Here is a 21538-nt window from a genome sequence, read left to right as displayed (position 1 = left end):
ATCAGACATTAAAAATGAGAATTCTGAAAGTGGAAGATAATGACTCCAATGAGATATCAAGAAATAATCAAAGAAAATCAAAAGATGAAAAAAAAAGCATATGTGTGTGTATTAAAAATCTATTTACCCTGCATTACAGAAGGAAGTGAAGGGAGTAAGAGAAGGGGTTAAGAGAACTGATAGAAAAAGAGCAAAAATTGGGGGAAATGGAGGCCAGAACATAACCAGGAGTAAATAAGATGGAGACTGTCATATTCACTAATCATAATGAAGCAAAAAAAAAATTTACACATCTCTCTAATAAGAGACTTATTTCTCAAATACGTAGAGAAATGAGTAGAGTATACAAGAATACAAATCTTTCCCAAAATGAAAAATGGTCAAAGGAGATGAAGAGGGAATTCTCAAAGTAATTAATGTTCTCTACAGATGTGCAAAATATGTTCTAAACCACTATAATATAGAGTATTGCAAATTAAAACAACTCTAAGTTGTCACTCTACAACTCATCAGAGATTGGCTATTATGGAAGAAAAGGAAAATGACAAAACTTGGAGAGGATATGGAAAAGTTGAGACACTAATGCCCTGTAGTGGAATTTGTTAACTTATTCATCCAATCTGAATGCTGGAGGGGATGTGGCAAAGTTGGTACATTAATGCATTGCTGGTGGAGTTGTAAATTGATCCAACCATTCTGGAAGGCAATTTGGAACTATGACCAAGGGGCTTTAAAAGACTCTCTGCCCTTTGATCACTGCTGGGGTGTGTACACCAAAGAGATAAAAAGGAAAAATACTTGTACAAGAATATTCATAGCTGGGGCTCTTTATTGTGGCAAAAAAAATTGGAAAACGAAGGAATGCCCTTCATTTGGAGGAATGACTGAAGGAATTGTGGTATCTCTTGGTGATGGAATACTATTGTGCTCAAAGGAATAATGAACTGGAGGAATTCCATGGGGACTGGAATGACCTCCAGGAATTGATGCAGAGTGAAAAGAGCAGAACCAGGAGAACATTGTACACAGAGACCCATACACTGTGCTACAATCGAATCTAATGCACTTCTCCATTAGTGGCAAAGTAGTGATCCTGAACAACTTGGAGGGATCTATGAGAAAGAATACTATCCACATTCAGAGTAAAAAACTGTGGGAAAAGAATCACAGAAGAAAAACAATTGCTTGATTACATGGGTCGAGGCGATATGATTGGGGATGAAGATTCTAAATGAACATCCTAATGCAAACACTAACAACATGGAAATGGGGTTTTATCAAGGACTCATGTAATGCTCAGTGGAATTGCATGTCAGCTACTGGAAGGTTGGGGGGAGGGAAAGCAGGGAAAGAATATTATTCTTGTAACCAAGGAATAATGTTCAAAATAGATTAAATAAATTATTTACAATGAAAAAAATATTTCCTATGATGGAAGAAAAGGAAAATGACAAAACTTGGAGGGCAAATGGAAAAGTTGAGACACTAATGCCCTTTTATGGAATATGTGAACTTATTTATCCATTCTAGAGAGCAATTTGGACTTATGCCCAAAGGCAAAGGCCTATAACAGTACATACTCTTTGAGCCAGTAATACCATTATTAGGTTTCTTTACCAAAGAGATGAAAAGGGGGGGAGGGGCAAGACGTTATATGTGCAAAAAATATTTAAAGCAGCTCTTTTTGGGGGATATGAGGGGGATATGAGGGGTATATAATTGGCAAATGAAAGGATATCCATCAATTGGGGAATGACAAGGTTATAATATATGATTGTTATGGAATACTATTGTAATATAAGAAAAAAGAAGGAGGAACTCAGAAAAACCTGGAAAGATTTACAGGAATTAAAGCATAGGGTAATAAACAGAACCAGGAGGACATTGAAGACAGTGACAGTAATGCAGTAAAATGAACAACTGTGAATAACAGTTATTTCTCAGCAATATAATGATCCAAAACTTTCCCTCAGGACTCATGATTTTTTTAAATGCCATCTGCTTCCAGGGAAAAAGAACTGATGAATTCTAAATCCAGAAGAAAACAGGAGCATTTTCACTGTATAATTTTTTTAATTTCAGTTTCATTTCATAAAAGGTTTAATATGGGAAATTTTTATATATTTACATATGTAAAATCTACATCATATTTACTTACTATTTCAAAATGGGTGAGTGGGTGGGGGAATTTGTGTCTCAATGATCCTTAAAAAATTTAGAAACTGTTGTTACATATAACAGAAAAACTTAATTTTGAAAAAATCAAATTGATTCTCCAATACTAGTCAAAGATTATGAATACGGAGTCTCAATGAAGAAACTGTATCTATGTGAAGAAATTGTCCAAATAACTGATAATTATAGAATGAAAATTAAAATAATTTTGATGTTTCACATAAGCCGATAAGATTAGAAATGCTGGAAAAAAGGAAAAGGACCAATATGGGTAATAGAGAAAATGGTCTACTAATATACTATTGGTAGAGCAGTGCTGCACATTGGACTCAAATTTTAAGAAAGTAAACTAGAAATATGCCATGAAATTATGCGTATACCCTTTGATTGAAAAATTATCATTACTAGATTTATATCCCAAAGAGTTCAAAGAAAAAGAACCAGATATCCTAAGGAATATATTCTAAACATTTTTAATGTGGCAAAGATTGGAATGAATGGATACTAAAGAATAGAAGTTGAGGAGATATTCTCATCAGTTGGGGAATGACTGAACAAGTTCTGATGTTCATGAGTGTGATGAAATATTATTTTGCTATAAGAAATTATGGAAGAGGAGCAAAGAACTCCATGGATTGAGAGACACCTCTAGAGTTATGAGGTCCTGGGTTCAAGTGTGGCCTGAAATTCTTCTGGGCTGTGTGACTCTGGGTAAGTCACTTGACCCCAGTTGCCTAGCTTGTAACATTCTTTCTGCCTTGGAATGGATACTTACTACCAGTTTTCAGACAGAAAATCATGGCTTTCTTAAAAATAAATTTTGAGATATTTTCAGAAAAACCTGAGGAGACTTGTGAGTAGCACCAGAAGAACAATGTATACAATAACAACATCATAAAAATGAATAACTTTAAAAGATTTAAGTATTCTGATCACTACCATGACTAATCAGAAGAGAATCATTGATGAAGCATACTTTTGAACAGATTGGTGTTGGATTCAGGGGGCAGAATAGGATATATGCTTTTGAAATGGCTAATGAAATAATTTGTTTTATTAGATTATAAGTATTTCTTACAGTTATAGTTTAAGGGGAGGTAGAAAAGATAGCTTTTTTTCCATTGGAAATTTTTTATTTAATTTTATCATGAGTAGATTGAACGAGATAGCCTGGAAGTTCACTTATAGATGTAAGTCTGTCATCTTATGAGTCTAGGACCAGTAGCTAGCTTTCAACTTCATAAAAAATGCAGCAAAATTTACCAGCATTCATCAAAAATTCAAATGAATGCTACCTGCAGTGAGAGGAACTGAGGATGAAGTCAGAGAGAATGCTAAAGTGATGGTTTTTCTCTGAGGCACTGAGGAAGAAAGATCATGAATGAAAACTATGGACCAGATAAGCATGTATGATCATAGGGAGGGGCTATAAAATACAAGGGAAACTATTTCTGTTTCACATGGTCACAGGGTGACATGTGGGGATTGAAATATGAGAAAGGAACCAGGATTTTCTGTGTCTTTCTCTCTCTTTGGCCCTCCTATCCCAGCTTCTCTTTCCTAAGATGCTATTGGAACAAGGTCAGGATGCACAAACTGTATCCTCTGTTCAGTGCCAGGATAAGAATACTCACTGTTTGTGAAGCAAGGGAAGCTCATTTGATGTTTATAACCTGTAGGGAGAGAAAACATTATATTATGGAAACTTCCTGTAGTCTTGGCTACAAATGTCTAAGTGAAATCCTGTCCTACATACTTGTGGGATAGAAATTACTTTAAACTGGACCTATACAAGGCCTATTTTGAATTTTTCTTATGTTTTTGATTATTTTTCTATTCTTTTGATAATTGACACATACAACCCCATAACTGAACATTGCATTCTGAGCTAAACTTGATATATTTTTTAATACTTACTTCAGGGGGGATTGTATTTTAATTTAAAATCTAAGAATTTTTTTTTAATTTTTTAATTTTTTTTGTTTGTTTGAGATTGTATTTTTATAAAAATCCAAGAATTTTGTTTAAGATTTTACTGTTATAAAAATTCAAAGATTTTGATTCTGTTTGAGAAAAGATCTTCAAGAAAGAAGCTTGAAACTTTCATATCCAGAGAATGAACTGTTGCAGAAAGATGCTGAAAACCTCCACATCATCAAGAAGATCAAGAATGGGGGGCAGCTGGGTAGCTCAGTGGATTGAGAGCCAGGCCTAGAGATGGGAGGTCCTAGGTTCAAATCTGGCCTCAGACACTTCCCAGCTGTGTGACCCTGGGCAAGTCACTTGACCCCCATTGCCTAACCCTTACCACTCTTCTGCCTTGGAGCCAATACATAGTATTGACTCCAGGAAGGAAGGTAAGGGTTATTAAAACAAAAAAAAAAAGAAGATCAAGAATGAACTTTGGATATGATTTGATTGGACTGGACTTTTGATTGAATATTTATTGTAATTGTACACATTTATGCCAAAGGGGACTGCCCCTAATTTGGCTTTCTGTCAATAGGCCTAGCAAAACATTGGTTTTGCTTTCTTTTCTTTTCTATTTCCTCTCTCACTATTCTAATTTGTTTTAGAAAATTGAATATTGTGTATATCTTTAGTTAGAAGTGAATTTAGAACTACAAAATGATTATGTTAAATGATCAATGGGGAGACTAGTCTCCCAATAATCATCAGGGGGGGTTGTTGTAAACCTTAAAATTTCTTAGACTTATAAATGTTGGAAATTTCACCATTGGGAAATTTCATACTTGGAAAATTTCATACTGATAGTGGGAACTCTATTGGAATGTGAACCCCATTGGCAAGGGAGGTTCCTCCTCCTCCCTTCTTAAGATTACTTTAGGACAGGAACCTTTTGCTGAACAATGGAAAGGGCTGCAGCATAGATCAAAATTTAATTATTCCAATCTCCACCCTACTCAGGGTAACAGGATTTAGGAAGGGCTGAAGCAAAGGATCAAGATTTAATTATTTGAGAATATGACCTTCAACAGACATGTGCAAAGCCACAGACCTCTGGGTGGTCCTGGGTTAAGGTAGAGCCTCCATTGGCACAGGGAAGACATGGACAGTGATTGGTAAATGTGAGAACTGAGGGGAGGGAACTTGGATGGTTTCCTTAAAGATAGCGGGGTCTGAGGACTAGGGGTGGTTGGTTGGAGAGGTTGTGCTCTGAGAAGCTTGCTCTGAAGGAAGCTGGAGGTGGAGGCCCCTGAGACTGTTTCTCCATTTTGGTTACGTGAGTGATAGGGACTGATCTGTTTTCTTTGCCTCAGCTATCTAAGGGCTTGGGCCTTTGGCCCAGCCTAAACAGAAGGGGTATTTAAGCCCATTCCCTTCTCCCCTTTCTCTCTCCCTCTCTCTCTCTATCTCTAATTCCTTTCTTTCTCCTGTTTGTAATTAAACTCCTTAAAAGGTTGACTGCTGACTTGAGTTTTCATTTAGGAATTACATAGCTGAATTCCTTGGTGACCTTAAATTAATATATATGAGTCTTTTAAAGTGATTTCCTTGTCACAGTATCTACTAACCTGTATGGTTAAGGTCATGTTTTTAACCCTTACATTCTTCTGCCTTGGAAACAATACATACTATATGTACAAAAGAGTGGTAAGGACTAGGCGATGAGGGTTAAATGCCTTGTACAGGGTCACACGGTCAGGAGACATCTGAGGCCAGATTAGAACTGAGGGTGGCTGAGTGCTAGAAAGCTGTTTGTCAGTTGCTACAGGACCTTCTGCTGCTCTTGGGTTTAGCATTTGTGTGGTGCACACCACATCAGCTACTTTGTCTGCAGGAAGGAATGAGGGAGGGGTCCAGGGATCTCTCATGATTAACTCATAGTGTGCAAGGTAGCAAATGCATGGTACTCACTTCACAGCCTAAGATTGTATGCATTCTGTTATTAATATTTACTCTGACTCCAGGGAAAATCCCCTTACAAAACTATATCTCAGATTTGGATATCCCAGGACCAATAGGACTATTCCGTTTTCACCAACAAGCAGTGGAGCCACACAGACCACTTAGGCAGGCTACCCTCCTATAGAGTGATCTGAGGGAGACAAGACTGATTTAAGAGACATAACTTGGAAATCCAAGCTCCAAAGTAGCCCAAAATAGGCACCCAGAGAGGAAAAAGCCAGGGGAGAGATTTCACCCAGGAGACAACATGGTAAAATGGAAGGAGCTCAAGAAATAGAAGTTACTGTATACCTGGGTTCAATTCCTAACTTGGATACTTACTCCTGCTGTGACTTTGGGCAAACCACATCTGTAAAATGGGGTCTTTGAACTAAATAATCTTGATATTCCCCTCCAGACTTATATATTTTCTAACCCTCTGATGTTCTGCAATGCATTATCTCCTGAAGGGCATTACAGAGTTAATATATATTTTAATTATATTATATAGTAATATAATATACATATAAATTATATATATATATATAATATAGAGCTAATAATGATGTTTCAATAACACTGTATGACAACTACTGTGCTTTTAAAGACTACTATTACTTGATTATTTCATCTTATTTTTTCAGAAATTAACCCTAGGAAATATGTGCTATCCCCATATTATAGATGAGGAAACTGAGGCAGGCAGCAATTAAGGACCATTGATTTGATCAGGGTCATGCAGCTCTAATAAGAGTTTGAGGCTGAATGGAATACATTGCCTATAATAAGTAAATTTGTTTGTGCTCAAACTGATGCCAATAAACAGGTGGTATTCTGGTTGAAAACTCAAGTTATTATCCCAGGGGAAAATATAGAAAAGATATTCAATATTGATGTAATGGAAAAGAAATGGATACTCAAGGAATAGCAGGTAGATCCAACACACCAGTTGGAGAAGTAATCATCTATTCCGATGATCAAAAAACCCTTAGTGATGGATGAGCTACGATGTTGAATTCAAATATTAAGAGTCTTACTACAAAGCCTATACAGAGCATATACTGAAGAAGGCTTCTGAGAAAAACAAACTGTTTGTAATCTTCTTCCAGTGAACTCCGGTCCCTGTGATTAAAACTTTTAACAACCTTCTTCTTCTATCTATTTCATTCTAACATTTTGAAAAATAAAGAGACTTCAGACCACAAATTTTTCCTCCTACTATCTTCATTCAACTGTATCAACCATGTAATTAATATGAGATGAAGGAAAAGCAGTACAAATAATGGTGAAATGGAAAGCCCTTAAAAGAGGAAGGATGACCTGGGAGGAAAGAATTTCTGTCAAACAGAGAAGGCAAAAAGGAGGCTTCTACTGACCTGAAGTATTGTTGGCAGTCATTGTGGACACCGAGGAGTCATCTGATGGGGCGATGGTACCATCAGGCAAAGATGTGTCAAATTTTTTTCTTCCAGAAGCTAGTCTTCTGTTTAACTCTGTGGGAAAAGGAAGTCAGTCAGAAAGTCAATCAAATAACACTTATTAACATTTATTGACTTGAGTACCGTTATGAGGAAGGCAAAGTACAAAAATTACTTAGAAAGATTCAAAATTCAAAATATACTGCCTGTGTCTTCTCTCTCTCTCCTTTACTTCCTTATATTGGCCCCACAGGTCCTTCTTTCTCAAAGTCCATCGAATCACTTAAATCAATTGCCCAAAATAATGACAGTCAATTTGAGCCAATAGGAAGGGAGGAGTGCAGAAGGAGAAAAGATAAGACAAAAAAAGTAAGGAGGGGAAGAAGTTATGTTGAGTGCCAAATGACTCCCTTCCAGACAGTCTGAAAGGGAACTGGATCGACCATGACAGAATATCGTAAAACCCCTGAAGTCAGGTCCACCAATACAGATTATGAAAGGAGAGAGTCAGGAGTGATTCCCATGGACTAACAAAATCCCCAGCAGGAGTTGATGCTTCCTTGTGAATCCACTGGAGGTGGTGGGAACAAGACCTGTCTGCAATGTGCTCTTACTCCCTCCTGGGCTCTAAAGACCACTTCCTCAAATCCTCTTCCTTTGAATGACTCCCCTTGGCAGACTAGTAAATGTCATCTACTGACAAATGTTCACTCTCCTCAAATAGCTTCCTAGACAAGCAGCCGGCAAACTCTTGTTTCTCCTACATCTTCCAAAGGATAAAAAAGGCCATCTACTTTCAATCAAGAAAAATACTTAGGAGAAAGCTCCAAAGAGAGAAACTGAGGAAGAAAGAACAAAAATGTTCCCAGAAATGGAAATTCAAATGCAAATCACCAAGAACCAAGAATAGCACTGTAAATATCCATGAGATGGAGAACTCTCAGAAAGAGGAAACAGAAACTGGGTCCCATGTACATTTGTCCAGCAGAGTCAGCAGAGATTGACTCTTACAAACCTGAAGTACTAGCACTGGTAATGGGCACCAGGGACTCACTGGCTGGAGATATGGTATCTTCCTGTAAGGTTAGGTCTGCCAATGGCAGTGTTGAGACCTAGGCTGTTGCTCATACTTTTAAAAAAGAGAAGTCAGTCAAACCCTTATTCAGCACATACTTATTGAGAATTACTGTATACCAGGCAGAGCCCATTCAGATAAGGATGTTCTAAAGAAGTCCATACAAAAAATCTGAGTATAGTTGATCAATCTATCCCTTTTCTTAACTGCCCCAAGGCACTTACCACAGCCCAATTTTAACTCCTATGGAAAGGCTTTGACCAAAGTGAGGAAAGGAAGGATCATTTGAGACCCAAGGAAGACAAGACGACATTGAAGAAGAGAAGGAGAAACTAAAGTGACCATTAGAATCCAAAATTCTCCAGAGGAGGCTCTATCAGAGAATGGAATGTCTTCATGTTAAATATATATAGTTTCTTCCTACCTTAAAGCAGAAAGTAATCAACCTCCCCAACTCAAACATGACCCTGATCTTCCAGAGAAGAAAAAGAGTTCATGAAGGACCATGAACTGAACCAAAGACTTTACCTGCTTTTTTCTTTTTCCTATGCATATGGGTGCACATTGCACCCATTGTTCAGGGGAGAAAATGAAAAAGGTTAAGGGTTGATGGGGACCTTAGTCCAAGGTAGCCCAACTGAGCTGAGTAAATCTTTTTATAGGGGCCTTCATTGTGATGTCACAATCAACTGAATGTGATGCCTTTGAAATGGGAACATTGCTCATAGAGACTGAGTCAGATGAAAATAGTAAATGTTCAGCTAATGCCTTTCCCTGAAGAAGAGATCTTTTTGTGGAAGCAGTTGAATGGACTAGTTTCAGGATATCTGGTAGTGTTAGGTTCCCACCCTGAAGTTGTGGCTTCACTAGGGGTGCCCATGGGGGAAAGAAAAAAGAGATCCCTTTTGGGCTGATGTCTGAGGAAGGATCAGAGTCTAGCATACCATTAGACTCAACTGATGTGGAATGATGTGGGAGAAAGTTAGTGTCCATAGACTCTCTTGAAGAAGCTTCAGTAGTTCTGGGGATGGGGTGGTCCTTAAAGAAAAGAAATGATTGTTTGGGGGTGCCTCTGGACATTGTATCCCTGTAGCACAATTCATAGTGGGAATTGGTAGACTGAGCAGAGAGCATTGTCAAATGTGAAATGGGGGTAATTTTGAGTGCATTAATTTGAAAAGATTTGGTAGAAATAAAATAGATTCTGTCAATATTAGAAGGAAAGCAGAAAATTGGGAAGACATTTTTATACACTTAAAATGTCAAACATATAGAGATCTTTGCTGTGTTTGTAAGAAAAACAGCCATCCCCAAATTGATAAATGGCCCAAAGTTATAAATAGACAAGTTTTAGATGGAGAAATCAAAGCCATATATAGTTATATCAAAAAAGTGCTCCAAGTCACTAGTTATTAGAGAAATGCCAACTTCTGAGATATTCTTTCATACACATCAGATTGGCTAAACTGACCAAAGGGCAATTATTGGAGGGGATGTGGGAAAAAAGAACAACTACATTGTTGGTGGAACTGTAAACCAGCCAATCCATCCATTGTGAAGAGTTATTCAGACCTACACATATAGTCATAAAATTGTATAGACTCAGGAATCCCATAACTGTGTCTGTTTTCCAAGATGATCAGAGGAAAGGGAAAAGAACTCATATGTTCTAAAAGATTTAAAGTAGCTCACTTTGTGGGGTCAAAGAATTGGCAACTGAAGGGATGCCCATTAATTGGGAATTGGCTATACCAATTGTGGTACATGATTGTGGTTGAACAGTACTATGCTGTAAGTAGTGATGAACCGGGAAATTTTTAAGGAACTGGGAAAGAACTACACAGGCTAATGAATAGTGAAATGAGTAGAACCAAGAGAACACTATACACAATGACAGAATTAATACTAGAAGAATAAAATGTGAATGTTACCCCCAGCATGTAAACTGAAAGGTAAAAACATTAAAGATTTAAATTGTATAAACATACTGGTCTCCCATATAATACTTTCTTTGATGTAAATAGGGTGGGGAGGAGGAAGGATACTTGTGTTCAGAATTTATTATTTATATGTGAAGAAAAGTAAGTTAAACATAGCAGAGATTTGTAACTTCATTTATGTACAATCTTGTTCATTGTGTATAGATATGTTTGTTTTATTGAGTTTTTTAAACTATTGAATAAAATTTAAAAAAGAAAAGCAATGGGCAAAATATTGCTTCCCCTAATTCTTCCAAAGGAAGTTTCCGAATTCACAATCACAAAGAATAGAAATTGGAAAAGGTTTTAAATAGAGAAATCGAGGAAGATAGAATTAAATTTTGTGAGGAATAAAAGTCTCTAAGGCCCAAGAATTATCCATGAAATCTAGACCTTCCAAAAAGAAAGAAAGAGAAACCAAACATTCATGAAGATTTAGCCAGTACATGGGGGACAGGAGAGACTTTTCCTAACTTGAAACACTGACAGTAGTGGTGGACACTAGGGCTGTTTGGCTGTTAACTTGGTATGTTCCTGTAAGGTTGACCCTGTAATGGGGGTGCCAGCACCCAACTTCTCATTGATGCTCGCAAAAAAGGGAATTGCTCAATCTATCCATCAGTATATATTTTCTGACTATTTGCTGTATGCCAGGCAGGGAGTCCCCTCAGATATGAAGCATCATAAAAAGACCTATGATCTCCCATAGGTTCATGCATAATCTCTGTGTCTTTGGTTATTTTGAAGTAAAGGAAAAAGTGCACAGGACCTCCAACCCATCTGATAAATTGCAAACATTTCAGCAGATAGCTGACCGTAGGGTGTTTCAGGACTGTTACAACATTTCAGAGAAATAACTAGCCATAAAGAGCTCTAGGATTTAAACAATCATCCAGACTAAGTAATATTGTGAGGTATATATGTAGGGTCCCAACTCTGGGAGGACAGAACTGCTTTGCTGAGCTTTCCCCTAGCATGCTAGTGATAGTGTGCTAGTAATAAAGGCTTTTCCTTGCTTGAATTGCATTGTCTTTGTGTGTTCCTTGGGTGGTCTGCAACTTGGACCCTAACATTTGGGGGCTCATCCCGGTGACCCCCTGAGGACAAGGGAAGCTCTTTTTCCAGGCCCTGTGACAATTCTCAAGAGGTGAGACTGGGGAAGTGTGAATGGTTGTATGAATGTGTATAGGGAGATTTGGACTCTGGTTGGACATAAGGCTTAGTGGACAAGAGATCCCGTACCCCCGGATTGTAGGGGTTGTCCTATGCCAAGCCCCCAGGGAAAAAATCCTAATCCTCTTGTTTCTGAGTGTGTACCACCAAGTATATGAATTTCCTGTTTTTCCACGAGGAACCACATAGGGAACGGTGGGAAGTGATTGCGGTGAGATGGATGGGGAGAATTGTCAGGTGTCTTGAAATTTCATCCTGAACATAAGGGGGTTTGAGTCCCTCTGCCCTGACATTGTGTCGGGGGCACCAGGGTTCAAGTCTCTGGTGGTCCAGGGTGCAAGTCCCTGAGACTGGGGTTTGAGTCCCCAGCAAGGTAAGTCTCCTAGTGGACGCACTAGGGCACAGATTAAGTGAATGGGCACTGTGCACTGCAGGCACAGGACAAGTAAAAGGAGGGAGTTGAAAGAGAATTCTTCATTGCCTGTTTGTCTCTTTTTCTGTCTTGTTCTCTTTGTTACTGAGCCACAGAAAAATCCTCTGTTTGGCACTCTGCTTAACCTTCTCTGTCTTGTTCTCTTCCTCTTCTTTTTTTGCCCTTGATCCTTTCCTCCATCCCAGTCATGGGCCAGGGGCAGTTAGTCCCCCTGGACTTGGTTCTGAGCCATTATCTGGACTTCAAAGCCCTTGTCCATAAATTGGGAATGAAGGTAAGGTGGGGAATGTAGTGGCTGTTCCTCCACTTCCCACACCTGCATCTCAATGGGCTAGGTTATGGGGGAGGGGCTGTGCTTGCTCTGGCAGCAAGCTCCTAAGCAGGAGAGAGAATCTGAATAGGAGGGGATTTAAAAGTTCCTTCCTTGAGAAAATCAAGCAGACTCAGGAAACAGCTCACTTCCAGCTCAACTGGCCAGATACTCCAAGAGCATTTTGTTAAGAAATCTCAGTCAAAAAGAGTCAGTTTTTTTTTTATATAAGATCAGTTCAGAGAGAGAGAGGAAACAAGAAAGTCAGATCAGCCAATCAGATGGCTTAGCTCATCACAGCTTCCCCAAGTATGCTGAAACTGTTTTAATGAATTTTTCTCCCTGCAAATATTTTTTTCTTAAGAATGGATCGTAAAAAGGCCTATTTTTTCCTCTCAAAGCATGCTTGTCACACCTTTGTATGTTACTGTTTTTCTTTGTCTTTTTCACTGTCTCTTCTCTATGTGAAAAGAAGGGTGGAGTTGCATGCTTGAGCTTTCCACTGTCAAAATTCCTTAGCAGAGGACAAAAGCAAATACCTGTTCAATTATATTTCCCTCTTTCTTCCCTTGGATGGTCCCCCAAAGGAGTGAAAGAGAGAAATTCTGAGCAGAAAAGGGAGATTTTTTACTCCACAGTTAGCAATTTGCATTTAAAATCAATTCTCAACTTGGGAGGATTGCTAATGATTTTGATATGGTGCAAATATAGTGTATTGTGGTGTTTGTCAGTACATGTGAAATGTTAGCCACATTTTTTATTGAGCACAAAAAACTCATGGTTAGAGGGTTGTTTTGTTAGATATTGCAATGCATAATGGTTTCGGTGAATTTTTGAGGATTGTCCAAATGTGATTGCCTGACACAGAGAAGAAATGTTTTATTCTATGAGGACAGAAATCGTATGGCTACTTTATAGATGTAAAAGTCATCCAGAAGAAACTGTTATGTTGTTGAGAAGAACTTATTCTAGGATTTAAAATTGGGGATCTTTCAGATCAGTTTTATTTTAATGCATGTGCTGTAAGAACTAGAAATAATGTAACACAAGAAGTTTTCAAAGTGGGTAATCTGTGCTTAGGATGTAATAATACTAATACTGAGCTAAACAGTATTTTATTTGACTATGGTTATATGAATTATTTTAAAATGCATAGAAAGGAATTTGTGATCTAGAGATGAACATGTATTCATCAAAAATTATGTGTGCATTTGTACTATATTTGTTCCACCTAAAAAGTTAAGGGCTTATGATATGCAAACTGTATGTCCTTAACAAGACAAATTTAAGCAGCCCTGAAATTGAGAGGGCTTGTCATGAGGATTAAATACAGTCTAGTTTCTTTCCTCTACTTACAATAACGGTACAGAAGAGAAGCCAGAAGAAATAATGAAGTAGTCTCCCAATAAGAGAAGACAATTAAATTGAAGTAGAAAAAGTAGATCTATCCCTTCCTACATTCTTCTCAGGAAACAAACCCATTCCCCTTCCCCCCCACCCCCAGGAGGTCAAGCAGGTTAGGCAGGCCAGGGAATGGACTATAATTAGCCAAAGGATAAGAATTAGGAGGGTCGGGAAACAAAAGGAATTTCAGGAATATCAAAGAGGTCAGGCTGGAATGCCAGGTAACATGCAGCTAACTAGAGGAGAAGTGATTAAGTACATGTGAAAGTAACCAACCCCTGAGGACAAACCTAAGGATTGTCCACTCCTCACTGACCTCTAAGCATAACTACGTCTGTGATAAGGTTTGCTTGCCTGCCAAATAAGAACCTGTATGTGAAAGGAAATAACTTTATGTCTTATAACCTATCTATATAAGTTCATAATTGAATTTTGGGGGTGTCTGGATTCATTTTATGAAGTGCTCCACTTCAATAAGAGTAATGAATAGAGATACTAACTGATACTATGAATTCTGGAATGAAATAGATATAATTGGAATAATATTGATGGAATTTAATTAGGAATGCAGCAATATTTTGAGTTAAAAGAAAACTAAATTGAAGGTTCTATTCTACTTTGGACAGGTTTGAGAGAAGTACAGGAAAATGCTTCGCACTTCAGTTTGGTTACACTGAAACATCGCTAAAGGACATAATCAGAGTTATTTGGAAGTTGTGGGGTTCAAACTGAAATCTATTGAGAGTGAATCATTATGAAAAGGGGTTCAATGCATTCAAACTTTTAAATTATAGTGAGCTCACTGGCAAAGAAGGATGGGACAAGGTAGCTAAGTAATAAAATCTAAATCAAGCCAAACAGCCTTAGGATCAATTGCTCAGAAGCTATTAACCCCTTCCTTGCTCACAGGAAAGAGAAAGAGGTTCTTATAATAGTTCCACACTGATACTTAGGGCCTGAAATAGGGACGTCAAAAGGTTGACAATCACTGTGTGATAGAACTTGAAGATGAGTACATTTTAATTGTACATTTTGGAGGTTTTCAGGTGCTCCAGCAAGTGAATGTTGTCAGCCCTGTCTGACCAAGATGCTTGCTTGAAGCTGTGGGATGTTAATGCAAACATTCCATGTCCAGAGTGATAAAATGAGTTGGGTGATATGTAATTGGTGTTACCTCACACAAGTTTTGGGGATTTATTGGCTGACATCTTGATTACATTTTTGATCTGTATAAAGATATTTGTGGCACATAGTAGCCAAAGAGTGGATAGGAAGTTGAAAATGACATATATGTGAAAATGCTTGCTCAGAACTTTACAATTGTTATGGGAGTTGCTGCTAAAATATGTATTTTAAGTATTGTTTGGATGTTAACAAAAGCTCACTGTAAACCTGTGCCACAGATTTTGTTCAATACTCAGTGGTTACCTCAGTTTACCAATTTGTACTATGAACTGAAGTTTATAATGGATGAGCACTATGCTACGGACAGTGTTTCCATGATGTAATCCTTTAAATCAGAATTCGTTTGGGGTACTGATTAGAAATTGAAGTAATACCACCAATGTTTGTTTGATATGAGTTAGTCAGAGAAGGTGGGATAGTGTGTTGGATTTGAATTTGGAAGGAAGGGACTTTGATCTAAAGTCCATAAAGCTTCCTTAGAGAAATTCCTGACTGATCTTGTCTTAATTTCTTCAGATGGCCTAAGGTCAGGATTGGATCTGGCCCTGACTTGTGTTTACTGTAGAGCTCATGAGTTCAACATTCCTGTTCAGGTTTTGTGACTAAATTGTGATAAATTGATCATTGCCAAAATATACAAGAATAATTGCTATGTAGACTCATAGGCTTCAGGGAATCCTTAGAGAGGGCAAATGGTCAGAAAAGCTTGTTTGAAGGTATGGAAATTTGTTTCTGGACTGCAGATAAGCAGCAATTCTATGAAGCTGTATTGGGGTCAGACTTGTCCTTTAAGGAGAACAGAAGAAGGCTCCTGGGATCCAATGGCAAGTGCTCTAAGGAGAAAGACAGTCCTAGGATGGTTAGAGAAGGCAGCCCAAAGCTCACCTTGGACTGGACTTTCCTGACCATCTAGACTGCCAATTGAGTGAAACAATAATGGCAGTGACAGCCTTGCTTGGTACATGAAGTCACTCACTGTGTCCTTTGTGACATGAGGAGATATTTTCCCTTTTTGGGCCTTCTACCTTTGTGACATTCCCATAATCAGCACATAATACAAATTGGAAAATTAAAGTTTCTATTTCCCCAAACAACCTATTAGGTTAATAATTGAACATTCTCAAATTGTTAGGGAACATACTTTGAGAAGTAGGTGAAGTTTATTCATAGATGACTTGTATTTGCAGTCTTAATTTTACCACAGTTGAAGTTTGGATCTTGAGTTTGGAAATATAGCTCAAAGCTTCCTTGAATTTCCCCCGGAATCTGAGGTAAAGGAATACATCTGTAAAGTGTTGTTACTCAAGTGTTTATAGAGGTTATAGTTAATGAGTGTTTTGCAAAAGGATATTCTTTTAACAAAGACATCACATACAAGCTCTGCAAACAACTCAGGAATCCCATTTCCTAAAGGGATCGATTCCTGTCAGAAGATGATTTCTGAAAAAGTCTGTTGGCTAAGATCCGCAAAGACAAATGTGTAATCTGTGTTTCTCTCTGGTGTTCTAGTGTTTGCCCAGATTCCCATCTACCTAGGACCCAGGCACTCACTGAGGTCATGCCCCTAAGACCCTGTGCCCACAGCCTTTCCTTCCCTGCAATCTTAACCCCTTTTACTTTAGCCTTTAACTACGTGGCCATAACTATTTCTTTCCTTCAATTTTGGGTCTTTTTCTATGTTTTAAATCATGCATGCCCAGCCAGCTGGACATATAATTCTCTGATTCAGCTTGGAGAAGCAGCAGCCAAAGTGGGGCCCTCTAACTGTTGGGTCTCTATGTAGCACCCCCAAGGTGGAGAGAACCCCAGGCCTCTAGCCCAAGGTCTCAGTGCCTCTGAGGTATATTCAAGACCTGAGGCCTTAAGGAGATTAGCAACCACTCCATTTTTGACTCCTCCTCTGTGGGGACTGTGGACTTTGTATTTGTAACCCTGTCATCTCCCTAGTTGCTTCTAGGGTAAAAGCACTCATGGGAGTCACCCCAATGCCAGATGCCACCCTAACCAAGGCCACCATCCCAGCCTGAAGCTCTGGACGTGGCCTACAGTCAATACCTCTCTCTCTCCTAACATAGGCAGGGAATACTCTATGCCCATTCTCAGCTGTGAAGAAGTTACAGAAGACAGAGACCGCCATCCCTTTTCCCTTACATATTAGGAGAGGGCGGAGATGACATGGGCATTGTACCCCAAGAAACTCGGGCTGACTATTGTCAGGGAAATTCCTTTGCTCCCTTACATCCTCGTGACTCCTAGCAACACTAAATACCTTCTCCCACCCAAAGGCGCCCAATGGTTGTGCGCATCCTCAGGTTTGACCTCCTGTGTAGCTAAAGACTCCATACACTCAAAGGTCTTAACTGGAGAGGGCTAGATCTTCTATTCTCTGTGCTGCCCTTCGGGAGGGGTGTTGCTTCTACACAGACCATATTGGAGAGTTCCTGGCAGAACTTCAGAAGAGCCTAAGTTCCTGTGACCAGGCTCTGTTCGAATCTCAGGCGTGGTACCTGCAAGTTTTTGAGACATCCCCCAGGCTCACGACTTTGATCTCAGCATTTGTAGGCCCCCTCCTACTACTTCTCTTCCTCTTAACCTTTGGGCCCTGGATCTACCCATGGCTACAGAAGAGGGTTCCCCTGCGATGAGGCCTTTCCCATGAGGATGATTCCTCATGGCGGTCCCTGAAAAAAGTGAGGAATGAAGTAAAGGAAAAGGGACACAGGACCTCCAACCCATTTGATAAACACATCCTCCAGCTATGCTGCCCAGTTGCAAACATTTCAGCAGATAGCTGACGGTAGGGTGTTTCAGAACTGTTGCAACATTTCAGAGAAATAACTAGCCATAAAGTGCTCTAGGGTTTAAACAATCCTCCAGGTTAAGTAATATTGTGAGGTATATATGTAGGGTCCCAACTCTGGGAGGATGGAACTGCTTTGCTGAGCTGTGCCCTAGCATGGTAGTGATAGTGTACTAGTAATAAAGGCTTTTCCTTGCTTGAATTGCATTGTGTTCGCGTGCTCCTTGGGTGGTCTGCAACTCTGACCCTAACAATTTCATCCCTTCCTTAAAGAACCTTCAGGATTATACACATTGCACAGTCCAATTCTGTATCACATCAAAAGTATTTGATAAGAATGAAAAAGTGCAATTTTTACCCAATGGAGAGGGTCATTTTAACCCCAAAGACCGCAAGGCTACACTCATGACCAGTGTGGGGAACTAGAGGGCTCAACAGAGGTCAGGGATCTTGAGTGGATGGAAATAGAGAGCCTGAGGGGGAACTATCAAGGACATGGTTTCCTGTTAAAGACACAGGGATTCATCAAACATCAAGACACAAATGAATCCACCTCCCCCACCTCAAATCTGACCCTCCAGAAAGGAGGGGAGAGGGCACAAATACTCATGAATAGGGTTGCAATGAAAGCATCAAAGCCTGAAGCAGAGATGAGGGAGGGATATCTGCTTGTGAGTGTGGACCCTGAGGGGGAAGAGGCAGATGTCCACTGGGTCTCCTTGTCAATTGAGGATGATGTAAATAACTAATTTCCTTTGTTCTCCTATCTCCCTTGTTCTGCTATCTATCCTTTGTTCTGCTCTGAGACAGTGTGGGTAAAAAATGTTGTTGGGGCCCCAGAGAATGGGGTAATTCCAGGAGAAGAGGTGCTACTCTAGGATGTGGAGTGTGTGACAAGGAAATCACTGTAAAAGACTCTATTGGCACTATTCAGGTTTAGTCTGTGCTCCTTTTTTTTATCCCTTTTCCTGGAATCAGACACAAACATTAATCACAGTCCTATAATATTTTATCAATAAATGGCAGGTTCCCATAGTTTAAAGCTTTTAGGCATATATTGATATTATAGCAAGAGTATATATATATATATATATTAACTTATATTACTGCAGGGGAAAATAATATTAATATTAATTATGTGTACCTTCAGTAAAAAAAATGAGAAAAAAATCAAATATTCTGATCAAAAAAGAAAAGAAAAGAAATAATAAAAATAAGAGAAAAAAATCAGTAATTCAATATATTCTTGAAAAAAAAAACAGCATCCATTTGTCTATGGATCATTATCTCCAATTCATATGATAAGATAGAGTTACAATTTATATGATAGGATACAGTCAATCAGTCTCAGCAGAAGATGCTTTCTTCACATGTGAGCAGTGAATCCAAGAGTCCCTTTCTCCAATCTTTATAGATGTTGGAGTAGTTAATAATATTTGGAATGGTCCTTCCCATGAAGGTTGAGTTGCTCCAGTTCGCTTGAAATTCTTGATATAAACTTTATCTCCTGGGTTCAGGTCATGCAGAGAAAAGTCTAATGGTCCAGCTTGTACTGCAGCTCTGGATTCATGAAGTTCACATAGTTTGTGCTGTTACTCCTGTATATAGGAAGCAATAGTAATATCTCCCCCTAATAGCGATGTATAAGCCAGGGAGAAAGGCTTAGCCTGTATAGGCGGATGTCCAAAAAGCATCTCAAATGGTGAAATATGTAAGTCTCCTCTAGGCCTGCTTCTAAGATAAAATAGGGCCAGAGGGAGAATTTCAGGCCATTTTAAATGGGTCTCAGTGCATAATTTGCCAATCATAGTCTTAAGTTCTTTGTTCATTCTTTCTTACTATTTGGAGAGGAGAAAATAAAACTGAAAAAGGTTAATTAATATCAACAAAATCAATACAATCTAAGAAGAATCATCTTCATTATATTAGGAAGTTCCTTGGGCACCCTCCTGAAGGGCATCTCTCTGAGGGTCATTAGCACCTCGAGTATGTTTTGGACGAGCTCCATTTCTCATATATTGTTGTTGAGCATTATCATTTTCTTCATTTTGAGCATTGTCATTATTTTCCCAATTCCTATTTCTATAATTTTGGTTTCTAAAGTTCTGATTTCTATATTCATTATAGTTATTTCCATAGTCATTATTATAATTTCTAGAATTCTGGTTTCTATAACCATTATCATCATTTCTATAGTTATTATTTCTAAAGCTATTATTAAACTGTGTATTCCTTCCAATCATCTTAAGAAAGGTTCTACATTCCATCATTTTGTGGACCTTCTTCTCACAGAAGTGGCAAGTAATGGATTGATAATTGGATTTCTGGAGAGGGGCAATTGTCGTTGGTTCATTATCATGCACACTTTCTAATTTAGTCATCCTATCTATTAAATATCTCATTTTTTTCTTCATTTCCTCCATGTCATCATTATTTTCTTCCTCCTCTTCCTTGTTTCCCTTTAAAACATATATAGCTGTTTTTCGCAATTCTTCAACGTCCATATCTGACCATCTTGGGCATTGTGTTCTAAAATAATTCTTAATTACTTTGCAAGAGTTATTTACAAAGATTCTTCTAACTTGTCTTAACCTACTCTCTTTAGTTAAGTCCCAATCTAAGTATCTGTCGACAAACTCGATAATTCTATCCATAAATCTGGAGAGTGTTTCTTCTTCCTTTTGCTTAATTTTTTCCAGTTCCATCCACTTATCTGTAATGTCTGCACATTCCTTCATTGCCATGAGGATAGCCTCTCTACAAGGGTATAGTTGTAGATAATCCTCAGGATTGTTATAGTCCCATTCGGGATCCTGAGATGGCCAATGTGCTGCATTACGCCCCCGGGTTTTGTTGACATGAGCAATTATTTTATTTTTTTCACGTTCACTTAAAAAAGCCTGTAGTAAGTTCTCAATGTCCTTGTAAGACGAATTATACTGAAAAAATATGGCTCCCATCTTTTTTGTTACTAGAAAAGGATCTTGTTCATATGTGGGGATATTTTGTGTAAATTCATTTATTTCTTGGGGAGTAAACGGTATCCTATGTCTTAAAGTCACCACATCCCCATTCCGTCCTATTTCAGGTACTTCTCTTAGAGGAAACAGGCCTCTAGTTGAATTTTGTACCTGTGGGTCAGTTTGACAAGGACAGGTTTCTCTAGGAGGACAAGATCTCCTTTGTGTTGGAATTTGGTTTTCTGTAGGAGAGGGAACATGAGAAACTGGGATTGCAGGGGAAGGGTTTTGGGGATTAAATTCAGACAAGATTTGCACTACATGAGAGAAGCAGTCTATTAACTGGGCTATAGGGAAGGTGTTTTCCATCTCTATTTCAGGGAGGGAAATGTCCTCATTCAAAGGTTTAGAAACAGGTCTGTTTCTGGTAGATTGGGTGTTTGCCCATTGATCCTGTAAGAAACATTTTAGATCTTCTAATTGGGCTTGCATTTTATCCTCAATTTTTTCTATTTTATCCTCAATAATTTTTATTTTAGCATCTCTAAATATAGTATTGAGGAGTACAAAAATGACAGTACCTATTAATATAAAAATTTGGAGGTATCCTTCATTCCTCAATGCCCCTAATTCTTCAGCTGCCATATATATTGTAATTTCACAAAACACGTGGGGAGCAGGGCAAAGCAACAAGCTTTCCACAGGTATTTTTTTTCC

At 38.5% G+C, this 21538-nt stretch overlaps 2 protein-coding genes across 2 annotated transcripts in view; one reads left to right on the top strand and one right to left on the bottom strand.

Moving 5' to 3' along the window:
• LOC103098913 (mucin-16-like) overlaps positions 1 to 9345 on the bottom strand; it is a 30072-nt gene extending 20727 nt beyond the window's left edge. The window contains exons 1-3 of the mRNA XM_056798735.1: positions 9106 to 9345; positions 7461 to 7577; positions 3810 to 3848 (exon numbers count right to left, since the gene is read on the bottom strand). Of these exons, the coding sequence (XP_056654713.1) occupies positions 3810 to 3848; positions 7461 to 7577; positions 9106 to 9151 (202 nt within the window). The 5' untranslated portion in view covers positions 9152 to 9345. The remainder of the gene's footprint in view (positions 1 to 3809; positions 3849 to 7460; positions 7578 to 9105) is intronic.
• Positions 1 to 21538, top strand: part of LOC130454526 (transient receptor potential cation channel subfamily M member 2-like) — a 68028-nt gene that overhangs the window by 5526 nt on the left and 40964 nt on the right. The gene's annotated exons all lie outside the window — the stretch shown is intronic.

The sequence above is a fragment of the Monodelphis domestica genome, chromosome 5, assembly GCF_027887165.1.
Source record: "Monodelphis domestica isolate mMonDom1 chromosome 5, mMonDom1.pri, whole genome shotgun sequence".
NCBI classification, from domain to species: Eukaryota; Metazoa; Chordata; class Mammalia; order Didelphimorphia; family Didelphidae; genus Monodelphis; species Monodelphis domestica.
The sequence above is the reverse complement of the archived record's forward strand: the minus strand, read 5'-3'. Positions and strand labels throughout refer to the sequence as shown.